The sequence below is a fragment of the Parus major genome, chromosome 4 (genome assembly GCF_001522545.3).
Source record: "Parus major isolate Abel chromosome 4, Parus_major1.1, whole genome shotgun sequence".
In the NCBI taxonomy this organism is placed as follows: Eukaryota; Metazoa; Chordata; class Aves; order Passeriformes; family Paridae; genus Parus; species Parus major.
Genome location: NC_031771.1, coordinates 1542283 through 1563315, shown reverse-complemented (window position 1 = coordinate 1563315; position 21033 = coordinate 1542283). Strand labels below are relative to the sequence as shown.

The 21033-nt window shown below is 44.0% G+C and overlaps 1 protein-coding gene across 8 annotated transcripts in view; it reads right to left on the bottom strand.

The window, feature by feature from the left end:
• Positions 1 to 19865, bottom strand: part of LOC107203094 (methylenetetrahydrofolate dehydrogenase (NADP+ dependent) 2 like) — a 60836-nt gene extending 40971 nt beyond the window's left edge. The window contains exons 1-8 of one of the 8 annotated variants that reach the window (XM_015624578.3): positions 19659 to 19856; positions 17816 to 18000; positions 17359 to 17481; positions 13019 to 13171; positions 12210 to 12317; positions 8435 to 8527; positions 4295 to 4420; positions 8 to 3181 (exon numbers count right to left, since the gene is read on the bottom strand). In XM_015624578.3, the coding sequence (XP_015480064.1) occupies positions 3171 to 3181; positions 4295 to 4420; positions 8435 to 8527; positions 12210 to 12317; positions 13019 to 13171; positions 17359 to 17481; positions 17816 to 18000; positions 19659 to 19798 (939 nt within the window). In that variant the 5' untranslated portion in view covers positions 19799 to 19856 and the 3' untranslated portion in view covers positions 8 to 3170. Of the gene's footprint in view, positions 1 to 7; positions 3182 to 4294; positions 4421 to 8434; positions 8528 to 12209; positions 12318 to 13018; positions 13172 to 17358; positions 17482 to 17815; positions 18001 to 19658 lie in introns of those variants that run through there. The other 7 variants (XR_004496843.1, XM_033513375.1, XM_033513377.1 and 4 more) reach the window with 7 other exon arrangements.
• Positions 19866 to 21033: the final 1168 nt, after the last annotated feature.

Below are 21033 nucleotides of genomic sequence, written 5' to 3'. Positions count from 1 at the left end.
TGCAAAGTGCAAATTAGAAGCCTATGGGGGAGGAGCTGCTATTTTGCAGCTTCTGTAGAACCTTGAAATCTTCCTTTGATTCTTCAGAAGAAATGAAATGTAGATTGTTTCCTTGAAAAACAGGATCCACTGCTTTGGAAACAGCCCTTCATTCTTAGGTTCCTTTAAAGCTGAGGACATCAGACACCTAATAGGGTTAATCACACAAACCAATGGCAAGTCTCAACCTGAAGGCAGTTCTGGGTCTTGTGCATCTGCATTAAGTGATGCAGAGGAATTCCTGCCTAAGCACTGTTTCCACAAGGCTTTACGAGTCCCTGTAAAGCTACACCAGATCCCTGCATCCCTGCAGCACTGCCCAAGTGTGAAATCATGTGCTCAGCAGTCACACCACGTATCCCATGTTCTGGGATTCTTCTCACTACCCACTGTGGGATACCAACCGGCGAGCATCTACTCCATTTCTCAGAGTTCCTTCTTTTTCTTATCCTTCTCTTACTGCAGCTATTTTAATTTCAATATAAAGGAAAAGCAAGGAATTATGGCTCAGTGTCGTGACTCAAACAGTATGTATCAGTAAGGCCCCTGAACACCACCCTCTTCAGTGCAGAAGAACCTCGACTGGCCCTGCAGCAGCTCACTGACCCCAGTTAGCCAGCAGCCAGCCTGGCCTTCTGGCTGCTGTCACAGCCTAACACAAACCTTTCCATTCATTCCTCGCTCTCATGGAGCACAACAACAGGCCACGGTTCCCCCAGTGTCTGCAGGGCAGCAGAATCGTGATGTGATTACACAGACCGGGCTCTTCTTCATGGCAAAATGAATGGCAGATCTTCCAAATCAACCGAGAAACTACTAACAACTAACTAAAGCTCTAGCAAAAGCACCTGGCACATTCTGGTTTTGTGACCACTGTTTGGGAAAGCTGCACAGGGAGCTAATTTGGAAAGGATTCAATAAGTGAGGAGCAGCCTATAGCCGGGCAGGTACCACAATGAACGCGGAGAGGCAGCAAACACCGGCAGATGCAGCTGCTGTCACAGAGCCCAGGCTTCCTGCACACTGCTGTGAAGGTACAGCTGAAGGACCACCACTTCCATTAATTAATTAGATTTGAAGATTGTGGTGGTCAAACTCACTCAGAGACAATGCATAATATAGCCCCATCACCTTGGACCACATCAGTTACTTGTTGTTACTCTTCTGCTGCTCAGCGCTGGGAATCCCTCCCTGCTCATGGTGCCACCAATGTTCCAGAATATCTTCCACAACGTCAAGTCAGAAAGAACAGTTCTCACGTGTAAAGCTCTCCACTGATATCACAACTACATCACATCACAAACATCTTGCACAAAGAATTTCTTTTCTACAGAGGCATCTAATGAAGACCCAACAATCAGCAGTGCTGTTTGTCAAAACTGTGGAAGGAATTGTAAAGAAATACAAGCAACTTTGATTTAATTGGTATTTCCAGTTCCACTTGCAAAGGTGAGCCACTACAGTGGCGTGTTACTACCCTGCTCTACCAGTTACTCCTGGAAATGATGCTCCACCCAAAAGAGCTGTTTCAGCTAAACGTTCTGGGTAAGTTGTTGCTTTATTTCATGTTCCTGGTCCTTGTAGCCCTCCTCCTCCCTTGGCATTATAGGTGTAGCAACAAAAGCCTATAAAACAGTGCCAAGTACACCCACACATGCCCCACACTGTTCACTTAAGCAGATCTCCCTTTCTGTCACTGAAACTTGCTGCCCAAAAGCACCTAAAGGGTGCTGGGGATCACACAGGGATGCCACCGCTTCTCCTCCTCCCCAGCACTTCACTCGTCCTCCTGAGGCTCCCAGAAACCAGGACAGCAACTCCCCAAACCACAGATTTTGGCAAATTCATCTTAACATGAGCAGGTACACTCCGTGTGCTGTGGTGGTTTTACATGGAGAGCTGCACTTGCAGTTTAATACATCCCTGCAGTATCAGGCTGGGTATCTCAGTGCTTCACAGCTGCCCTCCACGTGCACAGTGTTCTCCTGTCTCGTTCTTTTAGACACCTTGGAACTGTGCAGTAAAGTATTCTGGACCAAACAATTACTGGGTTTTGGTGTGGGCACAGTTTGGAGCATCAAAGTGAAGAGGACACGTGGGGATGGGGGAAATCGCAAATACTGTTTAAAGGCATTCCATTATTTTTGCACATGTGTACACTGAATTTAACAATGAAAGACACAAAAAAGAAGAACTGAAATGCATCCTTTTGTTGTTTAAGAGATAAAAATAACCTTCACTCTCTCACCTACCCTGCAGAGATTAGAAGATGGGATCCAAGTACTGGCAAGATAAGCAACTGAATCTAAACACCTTCCACCCATCTAATAACACTCATTTCCACTACAGGAACTTTTCAGCCAGATGACCTGGTGAAGGAAGCCATTTCCACCTGTTTCTGTAAGTGAAATTTGAACTCTGATCACCCCCTTAAACCTCTGCTCTCCCCACAGCCACATTTTTCTCCTGAAGAAGTGAATGAAGAGACAGTAGACACTGGTGGGCTACGTGATGTTACACAGGTGCAACATGTCACACCGGTCATTTTTTGTGCCTGGCCTCAGCCTGCAGAAACCATTTTCACTTACCCTTAAATATAAGCTCAGCTGAGTGATCAAAAAGGAGGAAAAGGATAAAATTATTGGCTACACAAAGATGCTGGCTTGTTTCATTTCCTAAGTGCCAGACCAAACGCTTGCCAAAGGTGGTTTACTTGCTAGCACTCAGAACTGTACACACTGGGATGTTTTTTGTTGTTGTTAAAGATTTAGTGAAACTTTCACCGATACCAATGAACCAACAACAACTTCCCTTTGGCAATGCACAGTGAAATGCTACTTGTAACTGCAGTGGCATAATCCAAGCTGAAGTTCCTCCCTCGTTTTTGGATCTTCCCTCCCCCCAGGTAAAATCTCGAGAACCCACAGCAGACATGACGAGACAGATACAGCGCATTGCTGAAACTCTGAATCACGGCCTTGCCACTGAATCTACACCTTTCTTACAGGCACAAGGTCTCGTGTTTGAAGAGAAACAAACAAGGAGGATGCAGGTTCATGCTTCTCAAAGTTACAGCTTTACTACTCCCATATGTGCTAAAGCAAAGCAAACTCCTGAAAATTCTCTGTACTTTAGTTCAGCTCTGAAAACAGAAAATAGAACCTTTTATTTGTGATATCACAGGCAGGAAAAGAAAACAAACAAACAAACAAAAAAATTCAAGTTGTCCTCCAAAAGACTTGTTTTCCTGGAGCTCTGTTGCACACATCCAGCTATACATTTCCGAACACATTCCAAGACAGTCGCTCAGCTGCACTCATGCAGGTAATTTCACAGACTTGAACAGACAGCTAACATGCATGGTGAGTAAAAGCACAGGGAGCTAAGGGAGTGATGTAATTACAAATACACACAGCTGGCTAAAAACATTCTGAATATAATTAAGCTTTGAGACATTATGCCAGCCAAGATGTTAATAACTGTGAAAAAAAACCTGTGGGTGATTTTCATACTTATCAAAATAAGGAACTGTTGAGAACCATTAATAATGTGGGTAAATGCTGTCTAAGCTTCCCACACTCAACCCTGCCAATAAGTGCAACAATCCTGCTATTCCAGTCTGGAGCTCCTCCAGAGCAGAGATATTTACTCAGGTTACATTGTGAACTTGCTCTGCAACAAGTTAAACATAAAAAGATCAATATATCAATATGTAACAACATTTTTTATCTGCTAGCCTTGCCTGGACCAAGATGTTAAGCACTTTTACATGAACCCACTTTAAACTTTAGCATAAAGGTTATTTCTAAAGCCAAGTTAACATTTCCACAGACCAGTGTAGAGGAAGAGTGCAAAAGGAGGCTTTGAGAAGCCATGGTTTAATAATAATTGCAATGAACAGCAGGAGACTCTGTGTTTGAGAAAGAGCAGAAAGTGTTCTCATTGATTACTTGTCCAACACTTCACACACTCAAAGGATTAAAGAAACTGGACACTCTGCACCACTGCCAGAGGAGCTCATAAGTATCTTTCCTACAGGTTGCTGGTATCTGTAGTTATAACACTTTGTCTCCTAACTAACACACAACTTCTTAAGAGCAGATAGGTTTCTGTTCTTATTTAATAAACTATAAAAAAATTCCTGAAAACATGGTCTTATTTGAGACACTGCCTAGTCCAAAATTTTACTGTGAGTGAATCCTGCAAACTTCAATATATTTATCCAACAGATTTACATAAAGAGTGTTTCACTGACCTTCAAAGTCCACATCCCCAACTAATTTGGTTTTTCCTGTAAGAGGATCATGGATATGGTTGATTCCTACGTCAATCACAGCTGCACCTTCTTTGACCATATCAGTTGTAATCAACTTTGGGATACCTGGAATCATCAACACATATTTAATTACCCTGGCCAGGTAGTCTGAGGTTATCAGTTATGAATGATAGCAAGGGATGTGCATGCACAGCTATGCATGCACAAAATAGAACTTGTTCAGTTAAATATTTCTTGATACACCCCACACTGAAAACAACCATTCCTCAACTGCACACAGGTTGTAACTACTGCTAATACTACAGAAAAAAAAAAAAAATCCCACCAAAAGTTATGCCATGGGATTGGTTTTGGTTCAAGAAACACACTCAGCCAATAACAAATTTGAACTGTTACAGTAATCCCAGCAGACAAGGCTGAGCCTCCACAGAGGACAAAACACAATTTCTTGCTATTTCCAGCAATCTGGGAGACCTCTGCACTTGACCCAGTCTGGGCATTGCACACCCTGTGGGTTGCATCTCTGTGCTGTCCTGGGGTAGGAGTTTTTTGCTATTAAGAAACTCCAGCTAAAACAAGCCACCTCAGCCTTTTCATATGAACTGTATTTCTTTGGCATGTTTAAATGTGAAGCATCTTGATATCCATGGTGAATATGTGCTTCAGTCAGGACCCAGAAAACCTGGAAGGTCCCATCAAAGTCTACAGAATGAAATGTATCCATGGCCATATGACTCCTGTCAGGAATTGCTCCCCTACCATGCAACCTCCAACCTTCAGTAATGGGAATTTCCAAACCAAAAATTACGATTCACCTTGCTTCTTGAGCAATTCCATCAGTTTTTTGTTCTGAGAGGAATGCTAGAGTGTCTCTAAAAAGGGAGTCTGAACTCCCCTCTCCCCACCAAAGAGCTTTCTCTCAGGTGGGGAGAAGGCAAAAAGGAAAAGAAAGCGAATCCATAAGGTTTTGAAACGGCAGTTTTATTGGAGGGAAGCGCTGGTGTACGAGGCTCTGGCTCCATGAGCAGTGCTGGAGCACAGCCACTTAGTCATTTGGATACAGGCAACACTGGAACACTCCTTGCTCTCCATTTCTCACTCCCCCATAAGACACCCGCTTGAAACTCTGCTTCTCATGTTGAGCAAGCCAAGATCTCCAACTCTTTCCTAGCCCATTTGATAACATCTGACTGCACCTCCTTCATCCCCCTCTGATGTAATCCATGGCAACCTGGTTGGCAACTGGATAATGCCTCAGCCTTATGGGGGTAAATGATTTGTGTGTGTGATAGGGTTGGAAGCATATTAATGGAAGCTGCACAGTTACACCCTTTGTAAAATGGTTTGATAATAAGCCAAATACTTAATAGCAACAAATGAACTAACCCCCAAACCACCTGAGTGTATCTATTTACTTAAGCCTACTTTACATACCAAGTAGGAAGGGATAAACATTAGAGCAGCTTTTCCTAAAATGCACTGACTGAAGAATATGGAAAAACCTTTCACTGGTAATCTCTGCAGAAAATGATGAATCACATTTTGAACAAAGGAAAAACAAGGCCCTACCTAATCTGAGATGAGATGCAAGGACTGTGAAACAGCCAATTTCTAAGAAAGCAAACCAGAATGAAGGGTCTGATTAACCAGCACTTCCTACCTAAGAGGACCACTGATCACATCCATAGGGACAGGGCAAGTAGTCCAAGTAGAAGTTCATGTGGCATTTGGCACACAAAAGTCATCACTTTTCCCCTTTACCCCCTCCCCAAACGCAGCAGGCGTTTGGAGTCCTATTTCTCTCTGTGTGAATGGAAAGCCCAGAGAGCAGGAGCAGCAAGCTGACCTGTTCAAGAGTCCTGCTGCTCCCATCGCTCCCTCGCTGTCCTGTGGTGGCTCCAGGAGCACCGCTGGGTGGGCCTGCACTTACACTTCTGCTACAGGGCTGGGCCAACAGCAAGAAGAACAGACTCCATGGGATGGCTACACAGGCAGGGACAGCAGGCCAAGATGGGAAATGCCGTGGTGGGGTACAAAGTGTCAGGTGTGCTTAACAGGAAACATGCTGCTTTGGATAGAAATCCAAAAGTTGTGTGGTATTGCAAGAGACTTTAGGGAGGGGTAGGCTGGACAAGAGCAGCACCGTTGGAATTGAAGGTGCAAGGAGTTGGATAGGAACAAGAAGGAAGGGATAAACTGTATTGAATAGTTACAATCCAAGTAAGCAGGAAAACTGGTGCCCCAAGCCTGGGGGCAAATGAGAGACAGCACACAGAGACAGATCTTCTCACAGTCAGGAGTAACAGAGAAAAGAAGCACCTGATTTGAAGCGTTACCAAAACCATGAACACAAGTGAACAGAAAAGAACTCGGAGGTGGAGCACCAGATCAGAACAGACTCATTGCGGCAAGTCACCTATGAGGAGCCAGGATGCAGATGGCTCTTGTAAAAGCACCACATTGGAAAAGCAATCTTGGTCTTCTGTGCAGGCACACACAAAAAAACTCTTTTCCACTTGCACATCTTCGGCAGTGGCCTGTAAAAGCAGCTGTTCCCATCTGGCAAGGCCCAAGTTGCCTTTTTTGCAACACTAACTCAACAGGTCACCCATTTCCGGGGAGTGTGTGATCCCAGAGGTACAACGTGCACAGTTCTCAGGTAACAAAAGGAAGCTTGGAGTGATTCCACCTGTCTAAAGCGCAGCCTTCCCCAGAGCACACACTGGGGCAGGGCTGTGTGCTCTTTGCACAACCTGGCCCTAGGTTTTTTATCATTCCAAGTATATCTCAAGTTGTGTAATGAGTGTTGTATCACGCTCCTGTTACAAATGACACAAGGAAAATAATGTGAAAGGTAAACAAGGCTGAATTGCTACTGGACCGTTCAACTCCCAGCATAAACAAATACAAACCATGTTCAGCACAAAAAATCAGTGATGATGAAATCAGAAGCAGTGAATTTGGATGAAAAGCTACAGGTTTATGTCCAGTTAGCACACCATTGTTACCTTTTATTCACAGCAGTGAATTCTGGTCAGGCCCACAGCTGAACGATTAGATGTGGGACAAGTAAGCTGTTTCTTGCTCCTGGCCTGCCTTAGGAAAGAGGCAGTCAAGTTAAACCCTGAAGGAAAGGGCATCTCACTTCAACAGGAAGTGACAAGCTTCAGACAGGTAAAGACTGCTTGTCTTCATCTAGAAAGTACATAAGGAAGTCTTGTGTCTTGAGGATGAGAAAGGAGGGGGAAAGGGAATAGAAAAGAGGAAAGACACAATCTTCTTGTAGTCCTACAAAATGGTACAAGAGAAGGATGATATCCCTGAACTGCAAAGGGACTCAGAATTTTACTAAGGTCATAGTAAGTTGGGTTGTTCGATTTTTTAAAACTGATTTTGATTTCTACTTGTAATGCCTGTAAACAAATAACAAAGGCTGCATAGAAGCAGAGTTCCGCTTGCTTCTTTGGGACAGATTAGTTAAATTTGGGACAAATTAGTTAAATTAGGGACAAATTAGTTAAGTATTTCAGTTTTTGCAGCCTTAAGAGTACAGACCCTGATCTTTCAGTCCCCTTCCTTTAGGCAATTACCCTTCTCTTTCTCTTGACATGGTAATTGTAAAAGAAAAAAATCCAGGCATTAATAGCATAGGTTACCCAAACCTCTGGTTAATTTGGCAAGGTTGGCCTTAATTCTAACAGCAGGGGAATGATACTGTGGTTTTATGAATGCAGCCTCCAGCTGATTTAAAGAAACCCTCCTGTCAAAATTTAAATGACTCATGATTTTTCCATGGCACAGAGAATGTTTTAATTTGCATAATTATACCTGTATAAACTATGCACTGACTGGTTCCCAATCTTGAGTTCACTCTGAAGTCTCCCTAAGGGAAAGGTGTCGCATGTGACGAGAAACAGTTTATGAGTCTGCAAGTGTGAAGGGCAAGAACAAAGAGCCAAATCACTTGGCCTTCCTGCAAGGAGAAATCCTACCCACTGCAACAGCCTCAGTGAGCACGAGCACCGATTATTCAGTGAAACAGCCAGTGCTACAGACTGCAAAGTCCTTGTTTTGGGTCTGAAATGCTGCAGTTGGAGTATTAACAACAACCTGCATTACCTGCAGCAACTATTACTATGTCAGCGAGCTGCGTATGGATCTTGAGCTGCTCTTTTGGGGTGTACCTGTGAGTAATGGTCACTGTAGCATCACCTGAAATGGAAGAGAAAAACAATTAACTGTCAGATATAGAATGCTACAAAAAAGTACAGCATTTACTCTCAGGCACAAATTACTTACTTTGGTACAGTAACAACAGTACAGATGATCAGATTTGTCTTGGGATGTGACTTTTAAATCAGCATAGGCAGAACACTCACAACACTTACTGCTCACATATACAAAAAAACCACTTGTTCTTAAAAATTCTTCCAGGATGAATTAATTTTTACACTGGGGACTGAATTCCCCTCCATGGGAAGGGAAGCCCTTCCATGGCTTCGTTAGGTTGAGTGGAACTCCACAAAGCAAACCCAGCTCAGAAGCAGTGTCTGCTTTATCAAGGCAAATTTGTACAGGGTACCACAAGGCTCAGTTGTTTGCCACACACAAAAGCTTCAATACACCAGCAGAAGCACAAGAAGCACACATCCTTCTGCTCCTGTGGACACCCACATTTCTTGGCAAGAGCTACAAATACACCCTCCCAGTAACACAGGAAAAAAACCCTTGTGCTGTTTGTTTGAGATACTGGGGAGAGACCCAAACACAAACAGTCACAAGGAGAGGGTCTGAAGTCTCCTACTGCATCCAACAGCAGGTGAGGTACTCCCTCGAGGACTGCCCAAGCAAGCAGCAAAGTGAACAGCTCTCAGAAGAAGACTCCTCCCAACCCTCTCTGCAATTATTTGTACTGCACAGTGTTCAGGTGCTACTTACCCCCATCACTGCCTTCCACTCCTCACAGACACCCAAGGCCACGTTACTCACAATTCATCTAAAACCTTTTGCCTTCTCAGACATTACCATCACATCTGCTCCCTCTGGAACGTGTCTGACTGATCTAATCCGTGCCTCTCATCTTATTAACTCTCTCAGGCATCTGATCTTCAACTTTTCTGTGCTCTGGCTTCTCTGCTCTTTCCCCTCCCCTTTTATCCCTCCTCCTCAGGCTCTGCAGCGCACACCATCTCCCAAAGACAAGCAGATCAAGACACTTGCAGGTAATGAAAAAAGAGAAGCACGGGCTTGAAAAAAATAGAGTCTATTCTGATTCCTGCTTTAAGCAAAAGAAGTATGTCTTGCCCAAAATCACGATCATTACTCACCACTAAGGCTGAGAAAAACCAATGGATAAAATCCAAAGTTACAAGGTCATCTCTGAGGAATAAAATTTTCCCCTAAGATTTTAGTGAGGAACGTGTCTGTAGTCAGCTCCTGAAACCAAGTAACTGCTTTTATTATCAAAAAGGAAAGGAGAAAAAAAAGGAAAAAAAAAAAAAGCCCCTACCTTGAGAATAGCAGTCCAGAAGCTTACAGACACCTCAGAAAGGGGAAGTTTTCCATTTATTTGTGATCATGCCCAAACAGAAAATAAACAACTATTTTTACACTGCTACTTCTGCTGAAAGAAGAGGAATATATTTTACAATTAAGATCCCACATGATACTCCCAAGTCAGTTCCCTAGCTTATAAAACAGAGATAGTCTCTTGACCTGCCTACACAGAACATTATTTATTTTGGAAGGGGTTGACATAGCTTTTCCATCTGATCAGATATTGCCACCTGCAGGACATGAGTGTACCTACATATGAAACATCACAAATGAAGACAGCCCCCAACTTTTAATTTTTACTCATAATCTATAAAGAAAGCCAACCGAAACCTACAACAAAATAAGAAATAAAAAATAGTATCATACCCACACCCCTTGCATCACTTCTCAATAAAAAATACTTAATCAAGTCAGCCCAGTTGCTGAAAAAACTCTTTCTTGACTGATAACCTGAGAAAGTTATTTTTCAGCACTTCATTATAGGTCTTCTCTGGTCCCTATCCTCCTGAGTTTAAAAAGATTAAAAAAAAAAAAAAATCTGAAACCATGGCCTGGCCTGCCTTCCTTTCCACATGCCACCCAGGCCCATCTCTTGCTGCTCACAGCAGAAGCAGAAATTGAACCCAAGCACAGAAGAAGAACCAGATCTTCAAGGAGAGCCCAATCTGTCAGTCAGGGAAGAAAACTCCACCAAATATGCCCAAATACAGAAGTATTTATCATCATGTACACAGCATATAGCCACACACTCAATGCCAGCTCATTATCAGAGAAGTACTTGTTCCTTTGTTTTCTCATTGCCAGCTGCTTTATACTGTGTGCCAACACTTAGCAGACTGGAAAACTAGAAAACTACTTGAGAATTAAATCCATTTCTTCAGATTAGTTATCTTAAGATAACTTGGAGGAGTTCACTCTTCCTGTACCTAGACTCCAGTGTCAGTAAGGGACTACCTGAACATTCTCCTGTCCCTACAAAAAATGTGTGACATACTTAGAACCACTGGCAATGCAGGGTTGCCAGGGAAGTCATCTGACATGTCAGGAACCAGAACAATGGCAGAAGACCATGAAGCACCGAAACAACCCGCATGGACGGGCCCCCAAAACGAGCTGCACCACCAGACAGTCAAACAGGAACTAGAAACCCAGGACATGAGCCAAGAAAGCTGAGCCGTGGATCCAATCAACTCAAAAGCTGGAAGCAGTATTTAGGTACAGCCAAAAACTGCCCATGCAGCTGCTGAGGGTTTTGCAACAAGCTGCTGAAAGCATTGCAGGTCACCAGGTCTCCTCATTTCCAGGTGGGAAACCTGTAAGTAGCTCGTAACGTGGCTTTGTGTTGCACCAAGCCCACTTCAAACATCAGCTGCACCGCCAGTAACAAATGTCACCCAGTATTTGCAGCAAATGGCAAAAAATGCCACTAATTTTCGTGGGAATGAGGATGAGACCAGAACTATGCACCAATGGTAATTACAATTCAAGTACTGAGAGAAGTTCCAAATAGTAACTTTCCCACAGAGGCTGAATGGAAAAACCAACTCTGTGATTAGTATAAAGCTTTTAGTGTTTTATTATACTAATAACAGATTTCACTCTGCTCCAATTAAATAGGCCTGGGATTAAATATCCATGTTTACCTCATTCATGCACACCACCGTGGCAGTTTCTAACATCAAAATGAAGTTGCAAAAGGGCAGCATTCTATCTAAATTATATTTGTTTTCGTTTCTACAGCACAATTATAGCAGCACATGTAGGCTTGTGTAATTAGAATTACTTAAAACTATTTCCACCACAACTCCCAGTTTCCAGGGGGATATAAAGTGCACTGCAGAAAGCAAATCAGAGAGCTCACGCTGACAAGTTCCTGGGCTGGTCATTCCTGTACTTTCACAGGCAACACTCACTGGCACAACACATGGGTCATGGCACACCTTATTGTTATTCACACATGGCTCTGTATGCATGTTTAGGTACACATGTGTGTGTGTGCTCACATATGTAGGAGGTGTGAACTCAATACTGAACAGGCATGAGGATGAGGCTGTATAATAAACATCACAGGACCCTCTGCAGCTCCTCAAGGCCTCACTGCAAGCATCACCCTCGAGGACCAGGTGAATGATAGCTGTTTCAAATGGAGGAGGAAGCAATGACTTCATACCAGAAAAGTCAGGTCCAGAAGCTGCTCTCCTGAGAAAATTTATTTTCTTGGTCTGGTTGCAAGTATTGACAGAAGTGGGAAAGCTTTCTCTTTAATCTGAGTCCTCTAATCAGCTTTATTTTCAGGACTTCACAAATGGAAACACTGAGACAATATTCCTGGACTTACCTCCAGGCCTTTCATGCTCTCCATCGGTGTGTAAAAGCATTGAAATAGGCATTCCAACATTTTTAGATCTTCCAGCTACAAGAACATTTTTTCCAAATGTTTGTATTCCTTGTAGGAAAAAAATAATTAAAAAGTTACATTCCACTGTTTTGATACACCTAAACCCTTCTTCTCAACCCTCATGACAGAATTATTTGTTGTTATGGTCTGCTGACATCAACACGACTTGAAAACCCACAAGGCAGAGTTTGAGGGATGAATCCACAAAACAACTTTCAGCTTTAACCTTGGAGAAAGAAAACTGACAGCTCATTCAGGTTATCTGAATCATCCTTAGCAAGGACTTAATTTCCCTCCTCCAGCCACAAAGGGAAACACTTATGTCTACCAATAAGAACATGAATGTTCTACATAAAATATTACAAATACTGAATACATACGCATTTTCCCCCTTTCAGTACTGAATTAAGTGCTCCCATTTTCCGATTTTGTTTTTCGCCCCTTCTCCACAAGATCTTACGCATTCAAATCTCCTATTTGACAATAATCATGGCGCCAAGAACAGCACAGAAAATTCCCCACAAAACTATAAAATTCAGAAAGTTACTGAAGTGTTCCAGCAAGTACTACTGTCTACACTTGATTAGTAGTCCTGCTGATGGCACAAGAGCCCATCTAGTTGGCAGCTCATTATTATTCAGATTATTACCCTAAACGATTGCTCTTCCATCAGCCCAAAGCATTTAGGGATAACCTAAAGGACAAAAAAAAAGGGACAAAAGGAGTCTGAGGTCAGGTGAGTCCCTTACCCGTCCGTTTTATGATTTCCCAGACGGCAGCAGCGGTGGCAGGGATTATGGAAGGCTGGTCCAGACACAGACGTCCAACATTGATGATGTGGAAGCCATCCACGTCCTTTTCAGGGGCGATGGCGTTACAGACCGTCCGCTCATCGATGTGATCTAGGGGGCACACAGCTCTCAGCTACAGCTCCTGCACTTGCCAGGTGCCATCAATACCAACAGAGTCATTACACGCACCAGCACACAGCCCAGTAATTAACAGCCAGGGTAATTAATCACTGCCCTTGATTGAACAAGCTCCACTCCCCCTAAAGGCACTTCCACCTTTTCAAGCAGTTTACTGAAAATTAGGTTAAGGCATTTGTCACAGTGCTAATACAACAGATTCTGTCTAAACATGAGAGCCCAGAACTCAGCTGAGAATGAGTACAGTAATTATAAGAAGAAATGTTCAAGCAAGTCACATCAGAGTCACTTCTGCAATCTGGAAGTCTTAAATATGAAGCAGCTCAAAAACCCCAACAAACCACCGGAGAACAGTTATATGCATTTTTCTGGTTTCTAAGCCCACAGAGCATACATGAGCTAATTTTCAAACAAATTCATGGAAATCTCAAGCTGAAATAACTTGGCAGGTCTAGCCTTCCTTTTCTAACAATACTACTTTTTTAGTCAACTGTTGATCAGAAGGACCAAAACATATCCTGCTTCATTAGAAAACTGAGAATACACAAAACTCCTTGATATTGGTGATCTCAAAACACTGAATATGGCTGAAATGGCATTGCCTGCACCTAATTTCATATTCATATCTATCCAGAGTGAGCATTTTTCATGTGCACTAATGATATGGGAGAGTTCTACAACTGCTTAAAGCTTATACTGCATAAACTTTAGTACTGATTATGAAAAAATGTGTGTTTGCCAGACCCCTCTGTGCAGAGTTACAAGCCCAAGTGTAAACCTGCAGTGCCAAACACCCCCGAGGAACAGCTCCACAGAACATCCCATACTGGCCCAAAAAGCAAACTGAGTATCAACAAAGAAATTCAGATGTTGCCAGTAAAATATTTTAGAGACACAAACAGGATGTTCTAATTCAGTAGGATTTTGCGGTTTTGCTTTAAAAGGAGCTAGATAATTAAAAGATAAGCATGTAATAAACTTTAAACCATGGCAATCTCCAGTTAAAAGATTTCCAATTAAAAAAACCCTCAAGTTAAACCAGGCTGCTATCATTTACAATTTGATTCTCCATTTTTCAATGAGAGGAAGTTTCCTTCAGAATCCTAATGAGAAAAGACTTCAGAAATTAAGATATTAAATACATTGATGAAAGAACTGAAACTTGCCCCACAGAGACTGAAAGCAGCCATAACCTTGTTTTTATGTAAACTTGGGGATTAAAGAAAAACAAACAAAAAACCAACAAAACAAGAAATGTGGAGTAACCTATTAAATGGCTTTTGCAAAAGACGACTTGTTACCCTTAGGCAAGTCAGTTGTTCATGCAACACAAACTTGGCATCCATGCTTTTCCTTGTGCCTGGGATGAGGAGAGGACTGCTCTGAAAAACACCTCCTCCACACTGTCTGTCTTTAGCTTCCCAGAAACAGACAGATAATAGACACAATTATGTAAAAGGAAAAAAATAAATAACTCATGCCGTACAAGGGTATTTTCCACACTCAAAACTGACTTGCAGAATTCCAGAACAGGGTTTACAGTACTGGGAAGAAATGCAGCTGCACAGCTGGAGACAAGTGAGCTGTGGGCCTGGGAAGAGGATGTGGACACTTTCCTTCTCCTTCAGGGAAGCTTTCAAAACACTGTCCCGGGCAGGCCACCCCAAACCAACCAACCCAACTGCAGAGACAGCCACAGTGTTATTTAATGAGCAGATTCTCTTGGCTCCAAGAAATGCCTTTTCCTGGTTTGCTCCCACATCACTTCTCGATTTCCAGAGGAACAAAATAATCCCTTCATTATCTTATTGTCAGTCTCATAAAACATCATCTGATACCCATACAAATTTCCTTGCTGTCGTTCCAAGCCACTCTCCAGGCCAAGTTCCTCTCTGCACCTCCTCTCCCTTGTTAGCTCGACTTGCAGGACAACACCGGGCATCACTTGCCGAGCGTTCGCACACAGACCATCTCCTGTTTACACAACAACTGCCTCCGGTGCTGGCACATGAAAAATGAAGACTGCTTTTCAAAAGGGAAGACTAATGAAAACAACAACATAGCACAAAAGGCATTTGGAAAAAAGCACTGTATGGATTTTCACCTTCTGTCTCAAATAGATTAACATTTCAAACATTAACATTTCGGGCAATTCAAACTAGGATACGGGAGAGTCTCCACAGAGCTGTCACAAGTAATGCACTCAAAAGGTGCACAGAAAAGCTGCTCTCCCCAGGTAAAGATGACACTGCTCCAAGTTAAGCTGGCCCAGCTCACAACAGTGCAACGGAACTAAGCTATTAACATTGGGTCCCATTTTTAACCCAATGTTGATCAAAAGCCACACCTTGTGTGGTGTGCTGCAAAAAAGCCCCAAACTGACACAACAACCTCAATTTTGGGATAAGCAGCCTCCACTGATGAAGTTTTCACTACTTCTAGGCTTTGCCTCCTTCCATTACAAGGCAAATAAAAAAAAAAAAGGAAAATGAGCTAACTTAGCTTTTGGGCCCTTAGTTTATTAAGGTCCTTGGAGGAAAGAAATAAATAATTGTTATCTGAGTTATATTTGACATCTGTTATGGAAAGAACTTGCTGAACATTTCCAATTCATGATAAATTGCACATTTAACTTTACTACACAGACTATACTGCAATTTTGACAAACTTCTGTTATTGATTAAATTGTTCTGGGGCTTTTCCTAACAAACAACAGCCATGCCTGTCTGACAGGTGGCATGGAGGATAATTAGTCTTCAAGTACTTATTGTGACAGATGTGACAGAGTTCTGGACAACAATCTTCAATTTTAGGACTGACCCTTATTGAAGGACTTCAGCATTTCAGAGCAGAAGCATCAAACACTTCCACTGACACAGCCAGAATTATCTTCAGGCTTTTTTTCTTTTCTCACATGGACCAGGTTTAAACCCACCACATTTCAAAACCACAAGAAGCTGTGAACTGTGCTCTGGTGAAAGCAGACAGCTGGAGAGCAGACTGCAGTGACCCGACATCCTCCTCATAAACACAAAATGCACTTCTGCAAGCGGTACCTAACCATTTCCCAGGGTACCCTCACCACTAAGACACCTGACACCTCCCATTTTTGGGAACACAGCACTGGACTGGGAGTCCAGTGCACAAGCCTGCACCCCTTGCTAGAGGCATCAGATCTCCATCCCTAGGCTGCCAGTGCTCCACCTTCCCGAGTTCTCATGGCTGTAATGAACCTTTGTTGATTACACCACCTGCCACTGCTCATCCCAGAGATGTCTGCTCCAAGGGAAGTGACCACATTCCCTCAGCTCCTGCCTTCAAGGTCAGGATGTGGCTCCTTACCTGTGCTGTACTCCCACCTTGTGGCAAATCCATCTCAGTACATGGCCCGTTTACTTCCACCTAACACCAAGCACAAACCCTCCTCATCACAACCACTACTGTTTATTGCAAATTATTACAAGTGCAGCCAAAGCATTTTTTCCTCCATAACTCCCAGCACCTGCCCCATTTTTGCTCTTTTACAGATAAAGAGTTTCAGTTCAGTTGTTTGTTTTTTTTTGCAAAAAATACCACCTTGCCAGCTACTTCCCGGAGATACTTCAGTGAAACTTTATTACAAATTAGGAGAAGGTAAATAAAAAACCAAAAAAATTTAGTCAAGGCTTTTTAGGGCCTTTGCACAAAGTCCACCTGGAACTTCAGGGCCAACAAAGAAAGCATAAACAAATGTTTAAGGCAAAACCTGGAATCACTATGAGAAATGCTACGGCAACATCTGCTACATGGCACAATTTTTCATGATATAGGGGATGAAAGCATGAAACCCCAGGCAAACCAGTGCAACATGATAAAAAAATAAAGATGATTACACTGGATAAATTCTGTGAAATGCCTTGAAACACCACCCTGGTTGATCATTAAAAAAGGCAAGTTTTACACATGAAATTATTCTCAGGATTTGTTTTTTTCTTTAAAATGAATCGCACATTCAACAAAAAAAAAAAAAAAACAAATTAACATCTCAGCTAACCTTTCATTATGCATGTCCTCTTTCAAGAGTTTGTTGTGTGTCCAAGGTTCACTTGCAGCCCAGACCCACTGAACTCTTTGCTCTTACATGGACTGTGTATGAGGAGTGGGACAAAGATGTCACATACCTGGGAGAGGCAGCTGAACTAATAAACCACTAACTCTTGAATCCTTGTTGAGCTTGGCTGTCATATCCAGGAGCTCCTCCTGTGAAATGTCTTTAGGCCTCAGTATGATCTCACTAGAAATGCCTGATAAAAACAAAACCAAAATCAACAAGAAGACAGGTTAGAATAAGGAAACTGAGGGTTGTGCAGCTTAGTCCTTTAGTCCAAAAATCTGATTCTTAACATCTGCTTCCAAACACTATTTAAAGACGCAAAATGAAATTTATGGCTCCCACCCAAATCACACTAAAACTACCTTCCTCATACATCCATGCAATTCCTGAGGTCCATCAGAGAAAACATGGAAGACATTGGTACAAAATTTAATTAGCACACTAAGGAAATTCCTCCTGCTTTAGTTTTATCTTTTTAAATAAGAGTATCTTGCCCTTGCCCAAGGAACACTTATATGACATACCCACGGCTGCAGCTGCTTTTATCTTGTTCCTGACATAGATGTGACTGGCTGGATTGTCTCCTACTAAGATGACAGTGAGGTGAGGCCTCTGGTTCCCAGCAGATATCCACGACTCCACATCCCTTCGGACCTCTTTCAAAACCTGGTGAGCAAGCTTGGTCCCTGAGATAACGGTTGCTTCGTCACTATAGAGATAAAAAATTAGACAATATTGAGGTCTAAAATTTCACCAGGAAGGAGACACCTTATGCCCTTAAGTTTTACTGATTTAAGGAAAGTTACCCCCTTGCCTCTTCTAATTTCCTTAAAAATTGATTTAACATAGGACTATTTACACCATTTTTTGTCCAAGCCTCAACGATATTTTTCTCTTATTTCATAGCTGCTGGGAAGGAAGTCAGGAAATAGCATTTCTTGCATTTGTAAAACATAAAAATAGAAAATAATGAAATATGTTGATGCTTCTTAGGTTTAGGACCTAAATAGTCCAAGTCCTTTGATGGAAATATCATACAAGAACTGCATGAACAAATAAAGCATCACCTGTACAGAAAGCTTACACTGCAGTAGGCTATTCAAGACATTGAAACCAAGTCATGAATTTTTATTATTGTAAATTTTATACACACTAAAACATTGACCAGGTGCTGGTCAATGACAGGTTTAATGACAGATTTGTGACAGATTTCATAACCAAATTAAATGACACACTTAATCTATGTTCCTACACCATCCTGTCCCGCTGTTATCCCACCCATGGATGCTGTTACTCTGAACCCAGCATGGATTTAAAACAGAAAATTCTTATTGTTTATGAATCTTGTGGCTCGCAGGGCGTGACAGAAACAAAGATCTGCACTGCTATTTTAGATCGATTTGTACTCTAAAAGCCTGAGCTAATATCGAGCATCACAACATGTCCCACACCTCATAAAAACCTGTAGAAATTTATTAGTGCAGGAACATCTAGGCTTTGTAGAACTGGAAAAAACAGTTACTAGCAGTGCAGAACAGAAGTAGGACAAGCACTGGTGCAGAAAGACAGCTGTTTCTCCCAAAACTGGCAGAAACAATTCTCAATGCACAGAACATCCAAGGGGGCAGATGTTTATTTCAATGGCTGTTCAGTTCACTCATCTTTTTATTCTTGAAATCACAGTGCTTTCAGCATTGGCACTTGTGACCTGCTGAATCTCTTAAGTCAGCTTCCAGCCAGGTCTTAATACAACGACATACAAAAGAAAAGGTTCACAAACAGGAGCTCAGAGAGACACTCCCATGCACACCCAGGCAAGAGCCCAGAGCTGCAGTGCTGCAAAACCAGAATCCTTTTACACTCAATGCAATAAATTAGACACAGAGGGCGATTACTGTCAGGACACTGATCCCCACTGCACCAAAGCATGCCCTGTTTGCCACCAAATGATGAATATATACAGTAATTCCGTATAAATCCACGGACAGGCTCTTTAAGGTAGCAGGAGCAAGCCAAGGTGTACTCACAGATGCCCCTCTGCGAGGGGGCAGAAAGGTCACATCACAAAGGCCACTTCAATTTAAAGAGCACCGCTTAAACCCCCGATGGATCACCAAGGCCAGGGCCACGGCCCGCTGACCGCCCGCTCTTCCCCGTTTCGCCGGGAAGCACCGCGGAGCTCAGCGGGGATCCGAGGGCATCCACACCGAAGGGCAATCGAGGGGCACCCGAGCCCGCTGATCTAATCTCCCAGGCGTTCCGCGCCCATTGGACCCGCCGCTCCATGAGGGGTACGAGAATGGAGGAGGAGGATGAGGAGAGGGAGGTGAATGAAAAGAGGGAAAATATCCGATAGGCGCAAAGTACCTGGCGGCGCTGCGAGGGGAGCTGCTGGTGCTGCGAGCGAGGGCTCGCCACCGCCTCAGGGGCACCCAGCCCGGGCGCAGCAGCGCGGCAGAGGAGGACGAGGCGGAGGAGAAGGAGAAAGCCGCGCCGGCCGCCGCCATTTCTGTGCGTCCTCACGGGCGGAAGCGCCGCCGCAACCAATGGACGAGGGGAGCAGGCGGGGGCAGCGCCGGCACCGGGATCGCGGCCAGAGCGGGCGGGCCTGAGGGAAGGGCGGGCCTGAGGGAAGGGCGGGCCTGAGGGAAGGGCGGGCCTGAGGGAAGGGCGGGCCTGAGGGAAGGGCGGGTCTGAGGGAAGGGCGGGCCTGAGGGAGGGGAGGCGCTGAGGCACGGGCGGAGCCGTGACAGGGACGTCGAGCCGCAGGGTACGGCTGAAGCCAGGCAAACAATGCCGCAAATACGGGCTTCGGCTGTAGCCTTCGGTTACCGTGAGCTGCTGCTCCCGTCGCAGTTTGGAGTGGGCAGACACAGAGCTCCACAGACAGGCATCCATGCCCCTCATATATATTCCCTACACCCTGGTCTTTTCTGAGGGGGAGGTCTCGTGGAATTGCTTGCAACTTGCATATTGGTGCCTTCTGTCACGTTAAATGACAGATTTTATAGTAAAATATCGTCCGTGCAGAGCGGAAGCAGAAAACAAAACAGTACCTGAAATAGCATATAAAAAGCAGGCCAAAATAATAACAGCACCCTCACCACCCTACTGGCAGTGGGAAAATTCCTTTATAAAGTTAGGAAAATCTTTGGAAAGGTGCATCAACTTAGCGAGACTTCTCGTTCTGCTATGGGCCTGGCAAAGTTTTTTGACCACTTCGGTGTTTCCAAAAGGAACGTGGCTCAAGTGCTTCCACAGAGAGTGTGCCTGCTGGGTTTTAATGGCTTGGCCTTTCTAAAATATTATTCTTATCAAATTATACCCTAGATAAAAGCACCCCATTATCCGCCACTCACCCGGTCCTGCTGCTTGTCCCGGCTCTCCCCTCACGGCTCGGTGGCACCGCCGCTCACACCTGTGCGCCCCGGCCGACATGGCTGCGGCCCCCACAGCCTTCCTCTTCTCCTTCTCCTTGTTCTTCGCCCTGCTGCCCCCGGGCCGGGAGCCGCTCAGGGGCCGGCCAACCTTCACCTTCCTCCCGGCTCCCCGGGCCGGCTGCAGCGCCAGCAGAGCCCCTCGCAGCGCCCATCGGGGAGTTTTCCTCCTCGCTCCTTGCCCCCTGTCCCCCCGGTGCTCCCGGTCCCCTCACGCAGCGGCGGGAAGCGCGCGACGGGCAAAAAGGGCGCGAAACGCCTGAGGGGACGGCGAGGAACATTTTATCGGCATTTGGTGGGACATC